Source organism: Podarcis gaigeae (assembly GCF_964106915.1).
Source record: "Podarcis gaigeae genome assembly, chromosome: 3".
Lineage (NCBI taxonomy): Eukaryota > Metazoa > Chordata > Lepidosauria > Squamata > Lacertidae > Podarcis > Podarcis gaigeae.
Genome location: NC_139680.1, coordinates 79,619,572 through 79,635,569, shown reverse-complemented (window position 1 = coordinate 79,635,569; position 15,998 = coordinate 79,619,572). Strand labels below are relative to the sequence as shown.

Below are 15,998 nucleotides of genomic sequence, written 5' to 3'. Positions count from 1 at the left end.
TTTCAGAGTGTCACTTAGCCCATTCCCAGCACTGACAAATGTCCTTGTGCTGGCTGTGTCTGGAAGTGCTGGTGATACAGGAGCATGAATGCTGTTGTGGCCCAACTGAACTTGGCTGGAAAAAAATCTCATCAACTCTTTTCCGTGTGGCAATAACAATTCTGAGTTGCATCAGTCAAAATAAAGCTTCAGTCTCTATGCAAAATCAATATTTTGCCTATGTACATTACTCTAGGCCTAGAGGCAAAAGACTTGCTTGCTAGGCTGGGATTTTAATTTAATCTTTGACAGATTTTGTTACTGAACATGTTCTGTAAATCACATTGGTCCCACTCACATTGGTGCATATTTCATTGTCAATAAATCACACTGGAAAGTGTTTTGAATTGCAAACAGAATGGGATTAGCCACTGCCTTTTGGGGGTTGTTATTGTTTCTGCTCACAGCCCTAAACAGAGATCAAATGAGCACTGCAAATTCTAAGGATTAGGTCCCTTCCAACAAATTTCACTGCAAACGCCAGAATTTTAATTTTTATTTAGCTGGTGGCTTCACAGATAACCTTTGGAAGGCAAGCGGCTTAGGCTGCTGAGGCCCAAAGATGCAGCCTTGGCCTGAATCCAAGCTGCCCTCTCTTAGGGCAGCAAAAGTCGCTCAACACAAGGCATGGCATACACTTGTTCTTTATTAGGAGTGGAGGGTTATTGGTTTTTGTTTTTTTAAATGTGTTTTGTGTTCTCATTTTGTATTTTTACGTTGTGCACTGCCCTGTGATCTTTGAGTGAAGGGCAGTATATAAATTTAATAAATAAGAAATTATTACCTGTTAGGGATCTTTGCTGCTGATCTTGGAAAAAAACATTTGGTGATGGGGGGGAATAGCCAGTACAGAAGTACTGTTGCTATTCTGCTTTGCTATTTTCCTGGTTGTGCTATTTTCCAAAGTATATAATCTTAGCCAATGAAACAGGAAAAGTGGCTACAGCTGTTAATACTGGTCATTGACTGTAAGAAATTGATTGATTGACTACAGCTGTCACCAGGCTGTTGAGAATTGTTTTTGTCTCTTCTCTCTCCTCCTACCCTTGACATTGTTCCTCATTTTTCAGACTTTAGCATCAGTGCTAGTCAACATGCAGTTTTAAACGTATGTATTAAAACATTGTGTGTTTGGGATTAAATGTTTTCTTGCTCAGGTGTTAGCCTGTTGAGCTAGCAGTCTTAATCATGGGTCTCCCATTCTGCAGCTGGAATTGCAGTGGAAGGGAAATTAAGTGCTCAGCTCCATCACTACTGTGCATTGAGCAGGCTGGAAGTCTGGATGTATTTGAGTATATAATGTCAGCAATGTTTAATACTGTACATGGCAAGGCTTGCAGGCAGTGATCCTTGTTGTGTTTCTGGGGGTGCTATAAACACCCAAGGGTGTGCCTGTTTTCATTAATGAAAAGTTGGGAGATGAAGTGCTAATGGAGGAACTACTGGAAATGAGTTTTCAAGAACTGATGTGATCACTTTTCTCCTTCCCTCGTTTTTTTGGCAGGAGACTGATTGGTGGATGTGTGAAGCTGTGGTCCAGTAGCACAATGTTAAAGCAGAGAGAGTGTTTCTTGATGAGGCTTTCCTTGTGGAACACCAAGTGACTGGATTGCTTTTTATGAGGCCAAATCTGAGTGTTTTGGCCTTACCAATATACATAGCTGAGGATGGGAGGAAATGTAGATTTGGTCATCATCTTAGTCCTTCCCAGCAATCTTTTGTTTAGATCCCCACAGTGGTATCAACCAGTGATCTTGTAGTAAATAGTAACCTTACTGGTAAAATCTTTAATCCCTTAAAATGTCTATTACTTGACTCTTACTTCCTTGGGGAATCATTTAATTAGCCAGCCTGTGGTGGAATCAGCAAGAATCCAAATCCTATTGGATGTTTAAGGCAGTGCTGGCTCTCATGTGCACATTTCCTAAAGTCACTTTGTAATACTGCATTATTCGCCGGCAAAAACCTGCTCCAGAAACCTGTGGGAAGGAACCAAGTGTTTTCACTGAAGGAAGACTTCCAGGGAAGCACAAGAATTGGTAAGATAAAAGTAAACATTTAATGCCACTATATTTTGATATCTTTTAAACATCATATCTTTGACAATATGTTTCACACCTCATATACCACAAAAGGTAAGAGATTCTTTTTTTAAACCAGCAAACAGTGAACTTTACATTTTAATGGCAAAAGGCTTGACATATTCATTCAATCAGTTTCCATTTTGTGTGTGTTTCTCGGTTACTTTTCCATTCTTGTCCTACTGCTGTCTGGGTCCACCCCCTCCCTGTTGGTTCTTTTTCCAGCAAAGCGGAGGTGAGGAACCTCAGAGGCTCTGGGGTCAAGTGCTGCCCCCCAGCCCACTCTGTCTGGCTCCCAGGACTTTTCTCAGGCCACATCCCCTCTCTCTAGGCCAACCCTCGCCAGCCCTCCTTGAGTGATCTTGCTTGACTGGAATGGGTCTTTGAACCCCAACAATGGCTCTTGGTTGCCTGGATCAAAGAAGGTGGGTACGTTTGCATGGAAGCTAGCATGTACAAAGGTAACATTTACATTTGTCTCTTCGGCCACTTTTGTCTCTGGCCCCACCCTTTGGTGGCATGTGGCTGACCCCCTGGAAGGTTGCACAGATGGGAATGTGGCTCTGGGTCTGGAAGAAGTCCCCCACCCCTGTAATGGAGCCTAGGTGATATAGCAGACGATTTGTGTGTAGATCTGTCTTCTTGTGGAACTTCTCGTGACTGACTCAGTAGAAGTGATTCCCCCTAGCAGGGGTCTCTCTCCAACCTTACGTGACTTTATTATACCACGGTTACTATGGAAAAGGACATAGCCACAGACAGAATGAAATGGATTCAGCAAATGTACACTTCAATGCATAGCACTTAGATAAGCATTTCCAATCATGATGGTTAAATAAATTATAAAGTACAAGCAATTCTATAAAGCAAGAACATCCTGAGTTTACAAATAAATTATGTCCTTCATACGTCAAATAGGTGATGGATGTCAGATAGCAGTTTCAGCTAGGGAAATTGGGGAAGGAGCTGAAATTTAGAAAAAGTAGTATCTATGTGTACATAAAATCTTTAGGCGAGTGAGTGTTTTATTCAGATACCCATTCACACGCATATTATACAATATATAAGGTGGCTAAATTCATATAGAGAGTATATGTCATATAGATATAGCTGAAACTGCTTTAAGCACCACTTTTATTACCATCATTTTATTATAAAGTATGCTCCAGAGATGAGTAGGGCCACTCAAAGTTTTACAAAATGCATCCTCTCCTCCATGCTTGGGAGATGTTGAAAGGTCAGTTTGAATGGGTGTTGCTTGGGCTCAAATAACCTACCATGGATTTTTTTTCCTGCAACAGGAACATCTTGGACCACCTTGATCAAGCAGGCTGGAAGTTAATGCTTGAATCTGAGTACCAGGAATTCAGTAGCAAAAGGTATTCTCAAGATGGTACGTAAAAGAAGTTCATATCAACTCCACTGGCAAATTTGTGGCCAAGTTTGGATAGTCTGACAACAGAAGTTTGAGAAACATGCCACATCTGCTTAGTTGGCCAGAGGCAGATGCTCCAATAAAATAAAATAAAAACTTTCATCTGGAAATAGTTTAGAAAAAAATTGGTTGCTCTCATTTCTTGACTATTAGCTAGAGCAGAGGAAAAATTCTATGAAGCATCATAGGTGCTCAGCTATTATTTTGCAACCTTCGTGCAAGGTGGAAGTTATTAGCTAAAAATTAGTTAGGAAATTGTCGAATGAGCCAAAGAATCACAGCCAAGGCTTCTCTGGCTCTGAAGCATATGATCGCCAAGTGCAGTCACCAGAGCATATGGGCCACTGCTTTCCCCGCTGACATCTGTGGTAGCGAGTTACCATTTAATGAGAGTTTGCTTGATGTTTTACATGTTGCTTATGATCAACAATAACCATTTTAGATGTTGCTTGCATGTGTCTTTCATCATATATGCCATTTGCCACAGGCACATCACTGTTCCATGCCTTGATGCCAAAATGTCTGTGGTACAGCTCTTTCCCTCAACACAGATCAGGGAAATATTTTGTGAGCTAATTTAGCTCACCTGCTTTCCTTCAGTCCTCTGCCAATTAGAGAAGGCCTGCATGGGGGCTCAAAAGGCACAGGGGTGTTGTTTCATTTTATAAGGAGCAAATAGTCACTCTCCATTTTGATCACACATTATCTGTTTATATTATACATATAGTGGCAGAGTTAATCCTAGAGGTTTAGAGTGCACCTGACCTTAAATTATTGACACCTAAATGCATTTTTCTATTTATTTTTATAAATGTTTAAACCATTTTTCAAAGGTTTATACGAGGCAAATACAGCCACACAGCTTTATAGGCAGGAGAACATGCATAGATAATAACACAGCCCTCGTTTTAAAATATAGTTTCTATAAAATACAGTGGCATAAATGGCCAGCCTGCTGGTGAGTGGGGGCTGTAAAGGTTTTATGGACAGAGTTTTGCAATGAGCGTCATACATTATGCTTTGCTGCTTGTAAGTAGCTGCCCTAACTCAAACACATAAAACATAGCTGTACCACCACACAGATTTCCATTGGTTTATCTATGCACCCTCTTAACCTTATTGTTTTTAACTCAGGAAAGTGAGAAGATGTGTGTGCTATGGCTGTTACTTGTTTTCTGATGTCAGTGTTTAGGAATGCAAATAAGGAAAATTGGAGGGAGGGTTTGTTTGACATGGACAGCAAACAAAAAAATACCATACTAATCTACAACATTGAATATGATGTAGACATATGAATGGTATTTCCACCACCCTCCTCTACCCCTCAGGAGCTGCATTTTGCCCTATGGGGAAAATAGTTTCGGATGTTTTCTGTGTTTAGAAAATAGCTTGGGGGAAAGTGTTACATTCCCCAATTCCCAAAGAGGAAGCATTGGGGCACCACCTTTGGCCTTTTAAGACACTGCCCAATCCTCCATCATCACATCTCATTTGACCCTAGGATTTTGTGCTTCCAAGTTATGCCTGTAATTCAGCAAGTGACACTTGCACATGATGCCTTCTTGGTTTGATCTAGCGAACTTATCTTAAGCAGCACATGTGTTCTTACCAGGCACCAAGAGGCCATGAAGTAGCTTTGCAAATGTTGCAAGCTTGGGCCTTGGGAAATTACCTTACTTGCAAATATTTATTTTGCAGGAAATTTCAAGGAATGTGAAGGCAGGTCAGAAGAAAGTGAGGTGAGAACATATTTCAGAGGAAGATCAGAATTTTACCATTGTTATAAAAGACTTTGTTCATGCACTTGGATCAGGTAGGGAAGACCGCATGTTTTTAGGGCCAGGCTTTTGGTAGTCTTTGTCTGTCTTCACAGCACACAGAGCTGATGTGTGACATTTGTGCCATTGCTGTTGTACTGTAGATTCATTTAATGACTCATGAATAATCTGATGAACTTTTAATAATGCAGTTGTGACGGTAAATTGTGATACTAGTTGTTTAATATTTCTGAATGCCTTGTTTTGCGTCTCACAATAACTTACTGAGAAAGAGAAAGCTGGATCAAGTGGTGTCTCATCTTGCAATGACTACTAAAAATAAAATTGGCAAATTTTGGAGTTTGTTGATAGAAGTGTTTTGAAGAGATAGTGGAAGATGCTTATCAAGCAGAGATGCAATAAGGTGTTGCTCATTTAACTCTCCCCCTTTGAAGTATTATGTTCTGATCCATAATATATGTACATGTATACAGAAGCAGTCCTCCTTGTCCCCATCCCTAGCCTGATAGAGAATCAAATATGGCAAAAAAGTGTCTCCTACCCAATCCAGCAGATGGAGCAGTACATATGCTGTTCAATTCTTTAAAAATGTATCTCACAGATCAGAAAGGAGAAAGGGGGCTGGATTCATTTTTTGCAGATCTACTTTTTCTACTGAGCAGGTTTTGCAGCTTTTTAAAAGGGCTGTTTGTGTATTGGTGCTGTGATGTGCATTGATGTGCATCTAAACACAATACATGTCCTCCTTGATCATACAAATGGTCCATCTAGTCCAGCATCCTGTTTCTCATGGTGCTCAACTGGAAGTCTCTGAGAAGCAGGGCATGAAGACTTGCCTTGTTGTGGCTTCAGCACCTGGTATTCAGTGCCTACTGACCTCTCAACCGAAAGCTTCCCTATAGCAATCTTGACTACTCTCCATGAATTTGCCTAATCCCTTTTAAATCCATCCCAACTAGAGGCCACCACCACACCCGATTGCTGTAAATTCCACAAACTAGAAGGATGCTGGTCTGATCTACCATAACCATTCCAATGTTCATAGACCCAGAGCCATAACAGGTAGGGAAGCATTTGCATTATCTCTGTAACCAAATGAAGGCAGCTCTAGGACAAACGTAGACACACCTCAGAAAAAAAGAGGCAGTGGTCAATCAACATCACTGGTCTTCAACTGGTGGACTGAGATGTGCTAGTGGGTTAACAGGAGCACCACCACCATGCAATATAAGGTAAAAGGTTAAGAAATTGGTCCCCAAATTCATGCTTGGATTAAAAGTGGATCCTGGGTCTGAAAAGAATGAAGATACCTGGTTAACATAAACTAAGAGAAATAGTAATTATCTTCATTTGCGCATCCATGTAAATACCACAATCTGAGTACAAAAAGTAACAGCTAACAAAAAAAAAGCCGTTAAGACTTCTGCTTTCCTAGTGATGTCAACTGAAGTCTTGTTATTTTGCCAGAAAATCCACATTTATGTTCTTTAATAACAAAGTGGACCTCTCCTCTTCCATACTATCAAATATTTTGGGTTTCATGTACATGGTTTAATATCTTTTTTCTCTTTGAGTGGCCTTACTCTCGTGTGTAACAATAAATGACAGTTAACATTTATTTATATGCTGTATCGGTTAAGAAATATCTCTACAAACACAAGTTACGTAGAAACAGCAAGTCAGAAATAGGATAAAACACCGAGGGAGGGGAAAACAGGCTGTAAATACATTTCAGAAAATGTGTTTTGATTTTTTGTCTTTTTCTTTTTCTTGACTAGCACCATCTGTACACAAGAAAGTATGAACATAAATGTTTGGATAATAAAGATTTGCAAGGCACTTAAGACAGTCTTCCTGTGTATTTTTACTTCAATGGTGCTCTCAGCAGCAGTCGGTCCTACATCTGCTCTTCCTCCCTCTACAGCTATTGTTGAGGGGTAAAGTCACTTCTGCCAGCAGTTCCTATTTACAAACATGTCCTTAAAGATTTCTCAAAGTGCTCTTTCAGGCTAGGAGATTCCACATCCTTATTTCTCAGCGTCTTTGCTTTTCATCATCATCCTCATCATCTAGACAATGTATGCACCACTCTTCAGCATAAGAGGGGGGAAATCTCTTCCACACACAGTCAAAACATGACACCAACCTTCATCCTCATTCTAGGTCTTTGGGGTGCTGTTCAAAAGGGAGAAAGGGGAGTGGCAGTAGTCCAAAATGTTCTTGAGGTTAATTCTTCACCGACGCCCAGAAGTGATGTCAAAGCAGGTGATCATCATGAGGTGGGCCTTGCAATAGTTGACACGGTTCTCTAGTCGCTCAGTCACGCACTCGAGAGCCTCCAAGTACTCCAGGGAATCCAAGTCAAATACTTGCTCCAGATCAACTGTGGGAAAGGAAGCAAAAGGCCCAGCACATTACCCAAATTGGTAGCGCAAGCCCTACATCGCTGTTATCTTTAAGGGCTCATTCACACAGGTGTGTGTATTACTCAAGGGACTGGATTCAAAGAACTGTGAAAGGAAAGAGTTTGTGCAAGAAACGGGCAATGCTATGACAGGTCGATTCTATAGCAGGCCTCAGTGGCCTCAGTGGAAGAACATGGTTAGATTTGTTTTAGCTGTCCTCATACAATGATCCTGAGTTCAGAAGTCACCATCTGCATGCAGAAAGGCAAGTGAACTTATGTACAGGCTCTGCTGAAAATGCTCATAACAAGTACAGTGGTACCTCGGGTTACATACGCTTCAGGTTACAGACTCCGCTAACCCAGAAATAGTACCTCGGGTTAAGAACTTTGCTTCAGGATGAGAACAGAAATTGTGCTCCGGCGGCAGCAGGAGGCCCCATTAGCTAAAGTGGTGCTTCAGGTTAAGAACAGTTTCATGTTAAGAACGGACCTCCAGAAGAAGAAGAAGAAGAAGAAGAAGAAGAGTTTGGATTTGATATCCCGCCTTTCACTCCCTTTAAGGAGTCTCAAAGCGGCTAACATTCTCCTTTCCCTTCCTCCCCCACAACAAACACTCTGTGAGGTGAGTGGGGCTGAGAGACTTCAAAGAAATGTGACTGGCCCAAGGTCACCCAGCAGCTGCATGTGGAGGAGCGGAGACGCGAACCCGGTTACCCAGATTATGAGACTACCGCTCTTAACCACTACACCACACTGGCTCCAGAACGAATTAAGTACTTAACCCGAGGTACCACTGTAATATGAAGTTCCCTGCACCACATGATAAAAAGTAAATATTTTATGGACCTTTCATAGTACATAAAAGACTTAAGGCCACAATCCTAAAGCCACATCATAAGAGATGTGGCAAAGAGGGCCTCCATCAGTGGGATGGTGGAGTGCCAGGTACATCCACAGGAAGCTCTGTCCTGTCAGTGGTGCATTGTTAGTGGTAGGGCACATTGACCCTCACCCCAAAGGGCAGAAACTACACCAGCCCTGGAGCTGGCATAGAGATTTTCCTTCCTACTGATGTCAAATAGTATTTTCTCAACCATGGGAGCTCAGCACCACCACTTTAGGATTGCGCAGTAACAGGTTGGCTGCAACACGTGCTTTTGTGGATTAGAGCCCTCTTTTTCAGGTGCCCAAAGTCCTATCCTTAGTGTTATTCTCTGCTCTAAGTAGCTAGCAGCAAAATACTTTTCCTTTATAGTTGAGGTACCCTCACCTATTAATTTAGCCAGCTTTGGCTGTATCTTTTATACATTTTGTTTGCTTCTTTAGAAGAATCCTTCCTAATTTGAATATGGGATTCTTTAATCTCTTTAAGAATGAGCTGTATGAACTCTATCCTTTTCTAGCTATATGTAAAAGGGGGGGGGGGAAACAAATTAATGTCTTCATAAGTCATTTCAACCAAATTTGCCTGAAAGTATTATTTCACAGCAGGAGAGCAGATTTAAAATATAATTCATATGTCTGAGTGATCTGAGGGCAAAGTGGGGTGGGGAGGGAAATCTCATTTTCAGAAGCTCTGGAGTGAGACGCATAAGCGTTAATCTAGTGATGGCAATATTCCTCACTAGAATGCTGCATAATTCCTGGCTTTGACTCTTGAGCAAATAGGCCCACTTGGTTCCAATGTCACAGTTTAATAGGAATTATGCAGGAACAGTTTTAGAAATGCAGTCCATCCAAATCTGCTCCAGGTCAAACATCAGCACAGGCTTTGCTTATAAACATAGTAGTTCGTGACTTAGCTACAGCACCAGTAAAGTTTTGTGTCAATGAAAAAAACCAACTATAGGCAGTAAAACCTTACATTCACTGAGCCATTTATTAGGATCCAGCATCAGGTACTGTTTGGTCACTTCCAGCTCCCTCATTAACCACTCATACTTGGCCTTGACCTCTGCAATTCGCTGCTGCCGGTGCTCCAAGATTTTCAGTTTAGCGTTGAAGCAAATCACCTCCTGCTCAATAAGATATATGAAGGGGAGAGTCAAGGGAGGGGTGTGTGAAATAAAGGCCAGATTAGATCTTTCCCCAGCCAAATTAACTTTAATTTGGTAGCAACAATCACAGAAACTCAGGAAATGAAGCAAAAAATTAAAGAAATAGGCCTTTGACAATGAAGGGTTCATTGGTTATTGTGGTCTTTTCAACGGCAGATGACCTGTTAAAATATATTATTCAAATACATTGTACTCCGCAATACATTTCATTAGATGCTCTGGTTGTTATGTCACTGCAAAAAGATTTAGGAAAAGTGGAAAAACTCAACTTTGAGGCTACAACTCAGAGGGGCTGAGCTAGAAGTTAGACGTTCCCAACCCCTTATTTTCTTCACAGAAGTAATATAGGTATTTGTAGGAATATTCAGTGGATATGACAAATGTACTCAGCCAATCAAACATCACCTCTTCTTCCTTGCAAACATACCACCTGATCAGTGTTTTGTCATGGCTGGTATTTAAAATCAGAAATGAACTAATTGGGGAGAAAACAGCCCAGGGAGGGGGGGAGGTGTTTATGCAAGGGAACAATAGAGATGCCTTATGTACCTTTTCCTCCTGCTGACCAATCCTCCTTGTAAGTATCTGTATAGATTCTCTTTTGGAGGTGTGAATTTGGCCAGGTATTCCATCTCTGTGAGAATTACATTTCTGTCTATTCTATTGGGTTTATTCATTTGCTTCAACCACCCACCCCCCGCCCCAAGGGAATTGCTGGACAGAAACCCACATATATGATGAACAAGTTATAGTAAGATTGAATCAACATCTTCAGAGTTAAAGATCAGAAATAAATTAGGAATGCCTCACATTGTTGTCCCCCATGCGCCGTCGTTGGAGCCGCTCCACATCATCAATCTCATAAACTTTGATCTCAAAGGGCTCTCCCATTCCTCTCTGGGAACTTCTCAGAGGTCCATCTACCCAGCGTACTGCTGGGCTGGTAGGTTTCCTTATAGGAGATGTTGTGTCAAGCGATAAAGCTGGGATGAGTCTCCGTCTCTGAGAACCTAAGCAAGGTCACAGTTATAAGGTTTTGTTATCAAAGGTTTTTGTTATCAAACTCTCATTCTTCTCTTCAAACAAGAGTTTACAACATGCAAGGAAACAAGACTGAGGAAAGCTGCCTATTTGCTCTGAACATTACCATCAAATATACAATAATACTGCAGTCCACAAGTGCTGACATATCTGTAATGTATCACTAAATTTATTTCTTGCAAAATTCTAGTGTTGTTTAGCACAGTATAATCTCACTTAGCATCCAGTCAGGATCCTTCTCTGGTCTGAGCAATGAGCTGCTTGCCTTTACCTTGCCCCACTCTCAACAGCTCAGGAACTAGGTCTGATAATTAAGAGTGAACAAATCTTCAGAGTATACATGATTCTCACAAAGAGACACAATGGGACAGAAGGGAGGTGAGGAAGTGCCTCAGGTAGCAAAATGTCTTGAGCCAATCATGGGTGGGCAGAGCTGAAAGGGAAGCAAGCCTAGCAGGTGCAGACCCCATCTCTCCCCATAAACCCATACAGACCTAAACATGCTTAACCTAGCACCACTCATGGTGCACTAGAGCCACTCTTGTGGCATCTCAGACTGACTTACAGTCATAAACCACTAGCAGAAAGAGAACTATAATCTTTTGACAGATTGTTCCTTTTTTAAAAAAAAGTAGCATTTTTCACTGGATTTACCAAACGAGGACAACACCCTTTCACAATATTGTCCACCATACGAATCTCCACATGATCCCACCTGCAGATAAGGCTAGAATTCACTTTGCTACTGCTTTTTAAATGTTTCTGCTCGTATCAGGGGACTTTTGTTTTTCCTATTGATCATTTTGTCCAATACACTCAGGAACTGCTAGCCTTAGAATGACATGAAGGTTTTTCTCAGGAAGGGAAGAATAGGAAGATGGCTAGCTAAGACTGTTGGAGGGGGACAGGTCCAACCCACTTCTCCTCACAAAAGATCCACCCATTTCTATTATCTCCTCTTCTGGAAACAGATTCATATTTCACCTCCTGCTAAAGATCCAGTATTTTGCCTCTGTGAGCTTGACTGACCAGAATCCTGTGTTTGTGTTATTTGGATCCTCACATTTTGAACTACATTTGCAACTGCTCATTCGTGTTGCTGTAAACAATGAACAACAGTGTGAGGGGAAATGAGAAAAAGCATTCCTCTCCTACCTGTAGAACAACAAGCAGAGAAACAATTCTCTCTTACTTGCAGAGAAGGTGATTTGAAACTTAATCTATTTTAAATAGGCATTGATTAATGAGCTGGTTATTAGTCTGGATACAGAAGGTATAGGGTGACTTAAGAGGAATTCCTGCTGTCCCAGAGTCCCTCTATTTAATCTCTGTGGTTTATCTGATTTCACTTGAGATGGGTTGTGTAAGAAAATATATCTATACAGTAGTGTTTTATGGTGAGTGCCACCAAGGTTTCATGATACCACAGAAAGGAAAGACTTAACTGGTTCAAACAGCAAATGCACATACTCTATAGTGCTGAGCATGAACCAAATATACTTCTATATCTATATAAAACACACAGTGGACATCTGCTCTACAGCAAGCAGAGAGCAATGGGAGTTTTGGCAAGGTTATTGTCCATCTGTCTGTCTATCTATACACATATGCGCTTCCCAGCAAAACTCACCCTTATATCTCTATTTCTTTTGCGAACTGAAAATGAGTGAATCCCTCTTTACACAGTCTAACTGAATCAACTGCCAATCTCAGAAGGACAATTTTATTTTATCATGCTGTTAAGAACAGCATGCATTGCACCTGTTTCCGAGAGGATCAAGTAATTTATTTTTTAAGGTTCAGATGCATTGGTTGTGAAAAGTCTAGCAAGACAAGAAACCTGGGCAACTTTAAAACAACAATGGACAATATGTGATAATATTCAGTTACCCCACAGGGGTAATGCCACAGCTATGGCTCAGCTATAGGGTGCAAACTACATGACCACAACAAAAAGTTACAATAAAAAGACAAGGAAGGGGTTGGATATGCAACCACATTGTATAAGATTATGCATGGTAAGTTGAAAGTAGATACAGTGGTACCTCGGGTTACAAACACTTCAGGTTACAGACTCCACTAACCTGGAAGTAGTACCTTGGGTTAAGAACTTTACCTCAGGATGAGAACAGAATTTATGCAGTGGTGGCGCGGCGGCAGTGGGAGGCCCCATTAGCTAAAGTGGTACCTGAGGTTCAGAATGGTTTCAGGTTAAGAACAGACCTCCGGAACGAATTAAGTTTGTAACCAGAGCTACCACTGTAGAAGTTTTTCCCCCTTTCTTATAATACTTGGAGTCATCCAACACTGAACTACTAAGGACACACAAAAGGAAGTACTTCTTTTAAAAATGATTAAAAGGCATATTAATGGTGAACAGGACTATCAATGGCTCCAATCCACTGGTAGAGGCAGCGTGCCTTTGAATTCCTGTCGCTAGGAATGACAAGAGGGGTGAGCGCTGTTGCACCAAGTTCTGCTTGTAGGATTCCCATAGGCATCTGAACAGGATGCTGAAATAGATGGGCCATTGGCCTGATCCAGCAGGCTCTTCTTATGTGTCTCATAAAAAACAAACATCCATCTTTGATTCTGTTTTCTAGTATTTCTACCTTATGACCCATCCTGATGCCTTTTTCTATGGGCAAAGGTAACTGTCAACAACCATAGTCATGAATTGGTTCCAAACCTTCCCTCATAAAAGGGGAGTGGAGTAATTTGATTCTACCCTGAAAGAGTCAGAATCATATTGCAACAGGTTATGGTACAGCATTTAAAACCCTGCTACATGAATAAGAATATCTGGGTGCTGACCTTGATTTGAGCTGATAGTTGAAGTCCTTGTAGGGGCAGACAGGATAGCAACAGCCAATGAATAAATGTGATAATCATAAGGAATTGGTGAAAAGTGTAAGATTAGAATAACATGGCCATATTCCCATACATATATTTATATGGATAGCAAGTCATTTTCTAATTAATCAAGGGGACTCAAGATACGGAGTCATGGAATCGTGAGACAAACAGCATATGATAGCTAAAAGCAGATAAGAATTTACAACATGAGGTGCAAACCAGGGTGTCAGGGAACTGACATCGGAGCCTAGTGGAGAGGTAAGGCTCCCTAATGATGCCGGAGAGGGAACCAGCAAGGAGAGAGGGAGAGCTTCCGCTGGGGAAGGAAACCAAGGTGACACCAGGAAGAAAGGAGAGGCTGAGAGTACTTTGGAGGGGAGGCTCCGAGACTCTTCCAGTGAGGTCAGTGAGGAGAGTGCAGGACCACCCCTTGGCACACCCACTCTGCGCAGAAGGCTTCCGCGCAGAGAAGCGAGGAGGAGGTTGGCTCTTAAGGAATTCTTATGTTGGAAGAAGTTTAGGAAACGCCCACTGACGGATTCTGCCAGTGACTGAGACAGTCGCGTTTTTAGGGCTGTCAAACCGGGAAAAGGTCCAGCTATACAACCAGCTCGGAGCAGTTTGGAATTTACGCACAAGCAACCCCAATTCCCATTACTCAGGGCATATAGGAACATGCTTGGGCAAGAGTTTTAAATAGAAAGTTGATGCACAGAAGGGTGGTTTTTTTTGTTTTTTTTTGTAAGAACAGTGTGGCAAATGTCTAAATAAGGAATCTAAGGGTGGGACATGGTATACTGTGTTAGGGGTCCAGATTTGCTGATCAGAATAGAACAGCAAGACAAGTAACTGGGTGTGAGTTTATCACCAAACAGCAAAGATCTGGAGAGCCAATTGGAAAGAGACACCCAAAGTGGGATGGAGACAAAGAAAGAGGATAAAAGGCTATGATCAGATAGATACAAGAGTGTGGAAAGTATTTGTATGTGTTGACCATTTTCTGTTATTTTTTACTTGCTCTCTATTCTGTTATCAGACTCCAATGAACTCCATGTCTGCATCTGCAAGCAGGATAGTAGCATCCCTGTTAGGGACGGCTGGAGTATCTCATGAAATAAAACTTTTACAATATGACTATTTCCTCCTAGACTGACCAATAATGTGGACAATTCTTTTATTGTTCATGTATTCAGGGTGACATAAATGCATTATTTGAGACTAGGGAGGCAGCATTGAACATCATTTCACATGGGGGAAACTGAGTAAAATCTCCATAAAAAACCCCACATTTTTATCTGCCATTATTTTATCTGTTGTTTAATTGTACCAAGCAATGCTTTCCGCCATCACCCCCAACCTCTCCCACAACCGCCCTGTGTTCCCTGGCCTAGCATCATTAGTTTTGAGGCAGATCATTTAGAGTCTGTAAATGAGCACTACTGGTGCAATGTCAGGAGGCAGTTCCTCATTGAGCTTGGCAGATTGACAAGTAATTTGGGAGAAGTCCCAGAGAAGATGTAGGTCACAGCAGACAGTGTCCAACAGCTACACATCTCTAGCCAGCCATTGAATAGCAACACGCCTCCTCACCCCCATGCTTATCTTCACTGGGGCTAGATTTCAATACACTATTGCTATGCCAGTTGTCTAATGCTATTGTGTATGGAGATGATTCTGAGCTGGTTATTGTCCAAGGCATGCCTTAAAAAAAATGAATTAGCTCAGTCCCTTTCCCAGCTTTCCTGAAAGAGAAGGGGTAAGGTCCAGACAAGCTAGTGGCAATTGTGTTCCTGTAAGCGAATTCCTAGCCAGCCAAGTTAGCAGGTTTTATTTACAAGTAGTCTAATGGTGTCCAACTCAATCATGCATGTTCCACAGAGCCTTCAACATGCACAATAGCCCACTGCTACTTCCTCTATTAAATCATTCCTATATTCATGCGGTCGAGAGCTCAGTGCCAGCACGTGGTAGTCAAGCGTGTAAAAAATGATTACTCGGATCCCTTTCAACACAGATTTGCTGCATGAAATGGCCTGGCTGTGACCTGGGAAAATCAATGCTGTTGTTTTTAATGAACAAAAAAAATTGTGATTGGGGCCCATTTCACCATCTCTGCTTTCCAGCCAGCAGTTAAGTGTTTAAAAGGGTCACCAAACACACACACAGCAGCTCCTTTTGCTACTGTGAACATCACCAATAAGATTAAGAAATAACTTTTATGTATGAATTGCCATCACTGTTGCCATCATCAAAGCAAGTACGTGAGATGCTGCTTTGAAATGCGACTAAGTTTCTCTTGAACCA

General features: G+C 41.5%; 2 protein-coding genes across 9 annotated transcripts in view; one reads left to right on the top strand and one right to left on the bottom strand.

Moving 5' to 3' along the window:
* Positions 1 to 5,672, top strand: part of SMYD3 (SET and MYND domain containing 3) — a gene marked incomplete at its 5' end in the record, with an annotated part of 364,396 nt that extends 358,724 nt beyond the window's left edge. The window contains 3 exons of one of the 4 annotated variants that reach the window (XR_014562537.1): positions 1,544 to 1,639; positions 2,015 to 2,078; positions 2,452 to 5,672. Of the gene's footprint in view, positions 1 to 1,543; positions 2,079 to 2,451 lie in introns of all 4 variants that reach the window. The other 3 variants (XR_014562538.1, XR_014562539.1, XR_014562540.1) reach the window with 3 other exon arrangements.
* KIF26B (kinesin family member 26B) overlaps positions 2,078 to 15,998 on the bottom strand; it is a 278,191-nt gene continuing 264,270 nt past the window's right edge. For all 5 annotated transcript variants that reach the window (XM_083731982.1, XM_083731983.1, XM_083731985.1 and 2 more), the window contains 3 exons: positions 10,608 to 10,807; positions 9,605 to 9,755; positions 2,078 to 7,716 (listed from right to left, as the gene is read on the bottom strand). In XM_083731982.1, the coding sequence (XP_083588108.1) occupies positions 7,568 to 7,716; positions 9,605 to 9,755; positions 10,608 to 10,807 (500 nt within the window). In that variant the 3' untranslated portion in view covers positions 2,078 to 7,567. The remainder of the gene's footprint in view (positions 7,717 to 9,604; positions 9,756 to 10,607; positions 10,808 to 15,998) is intronic.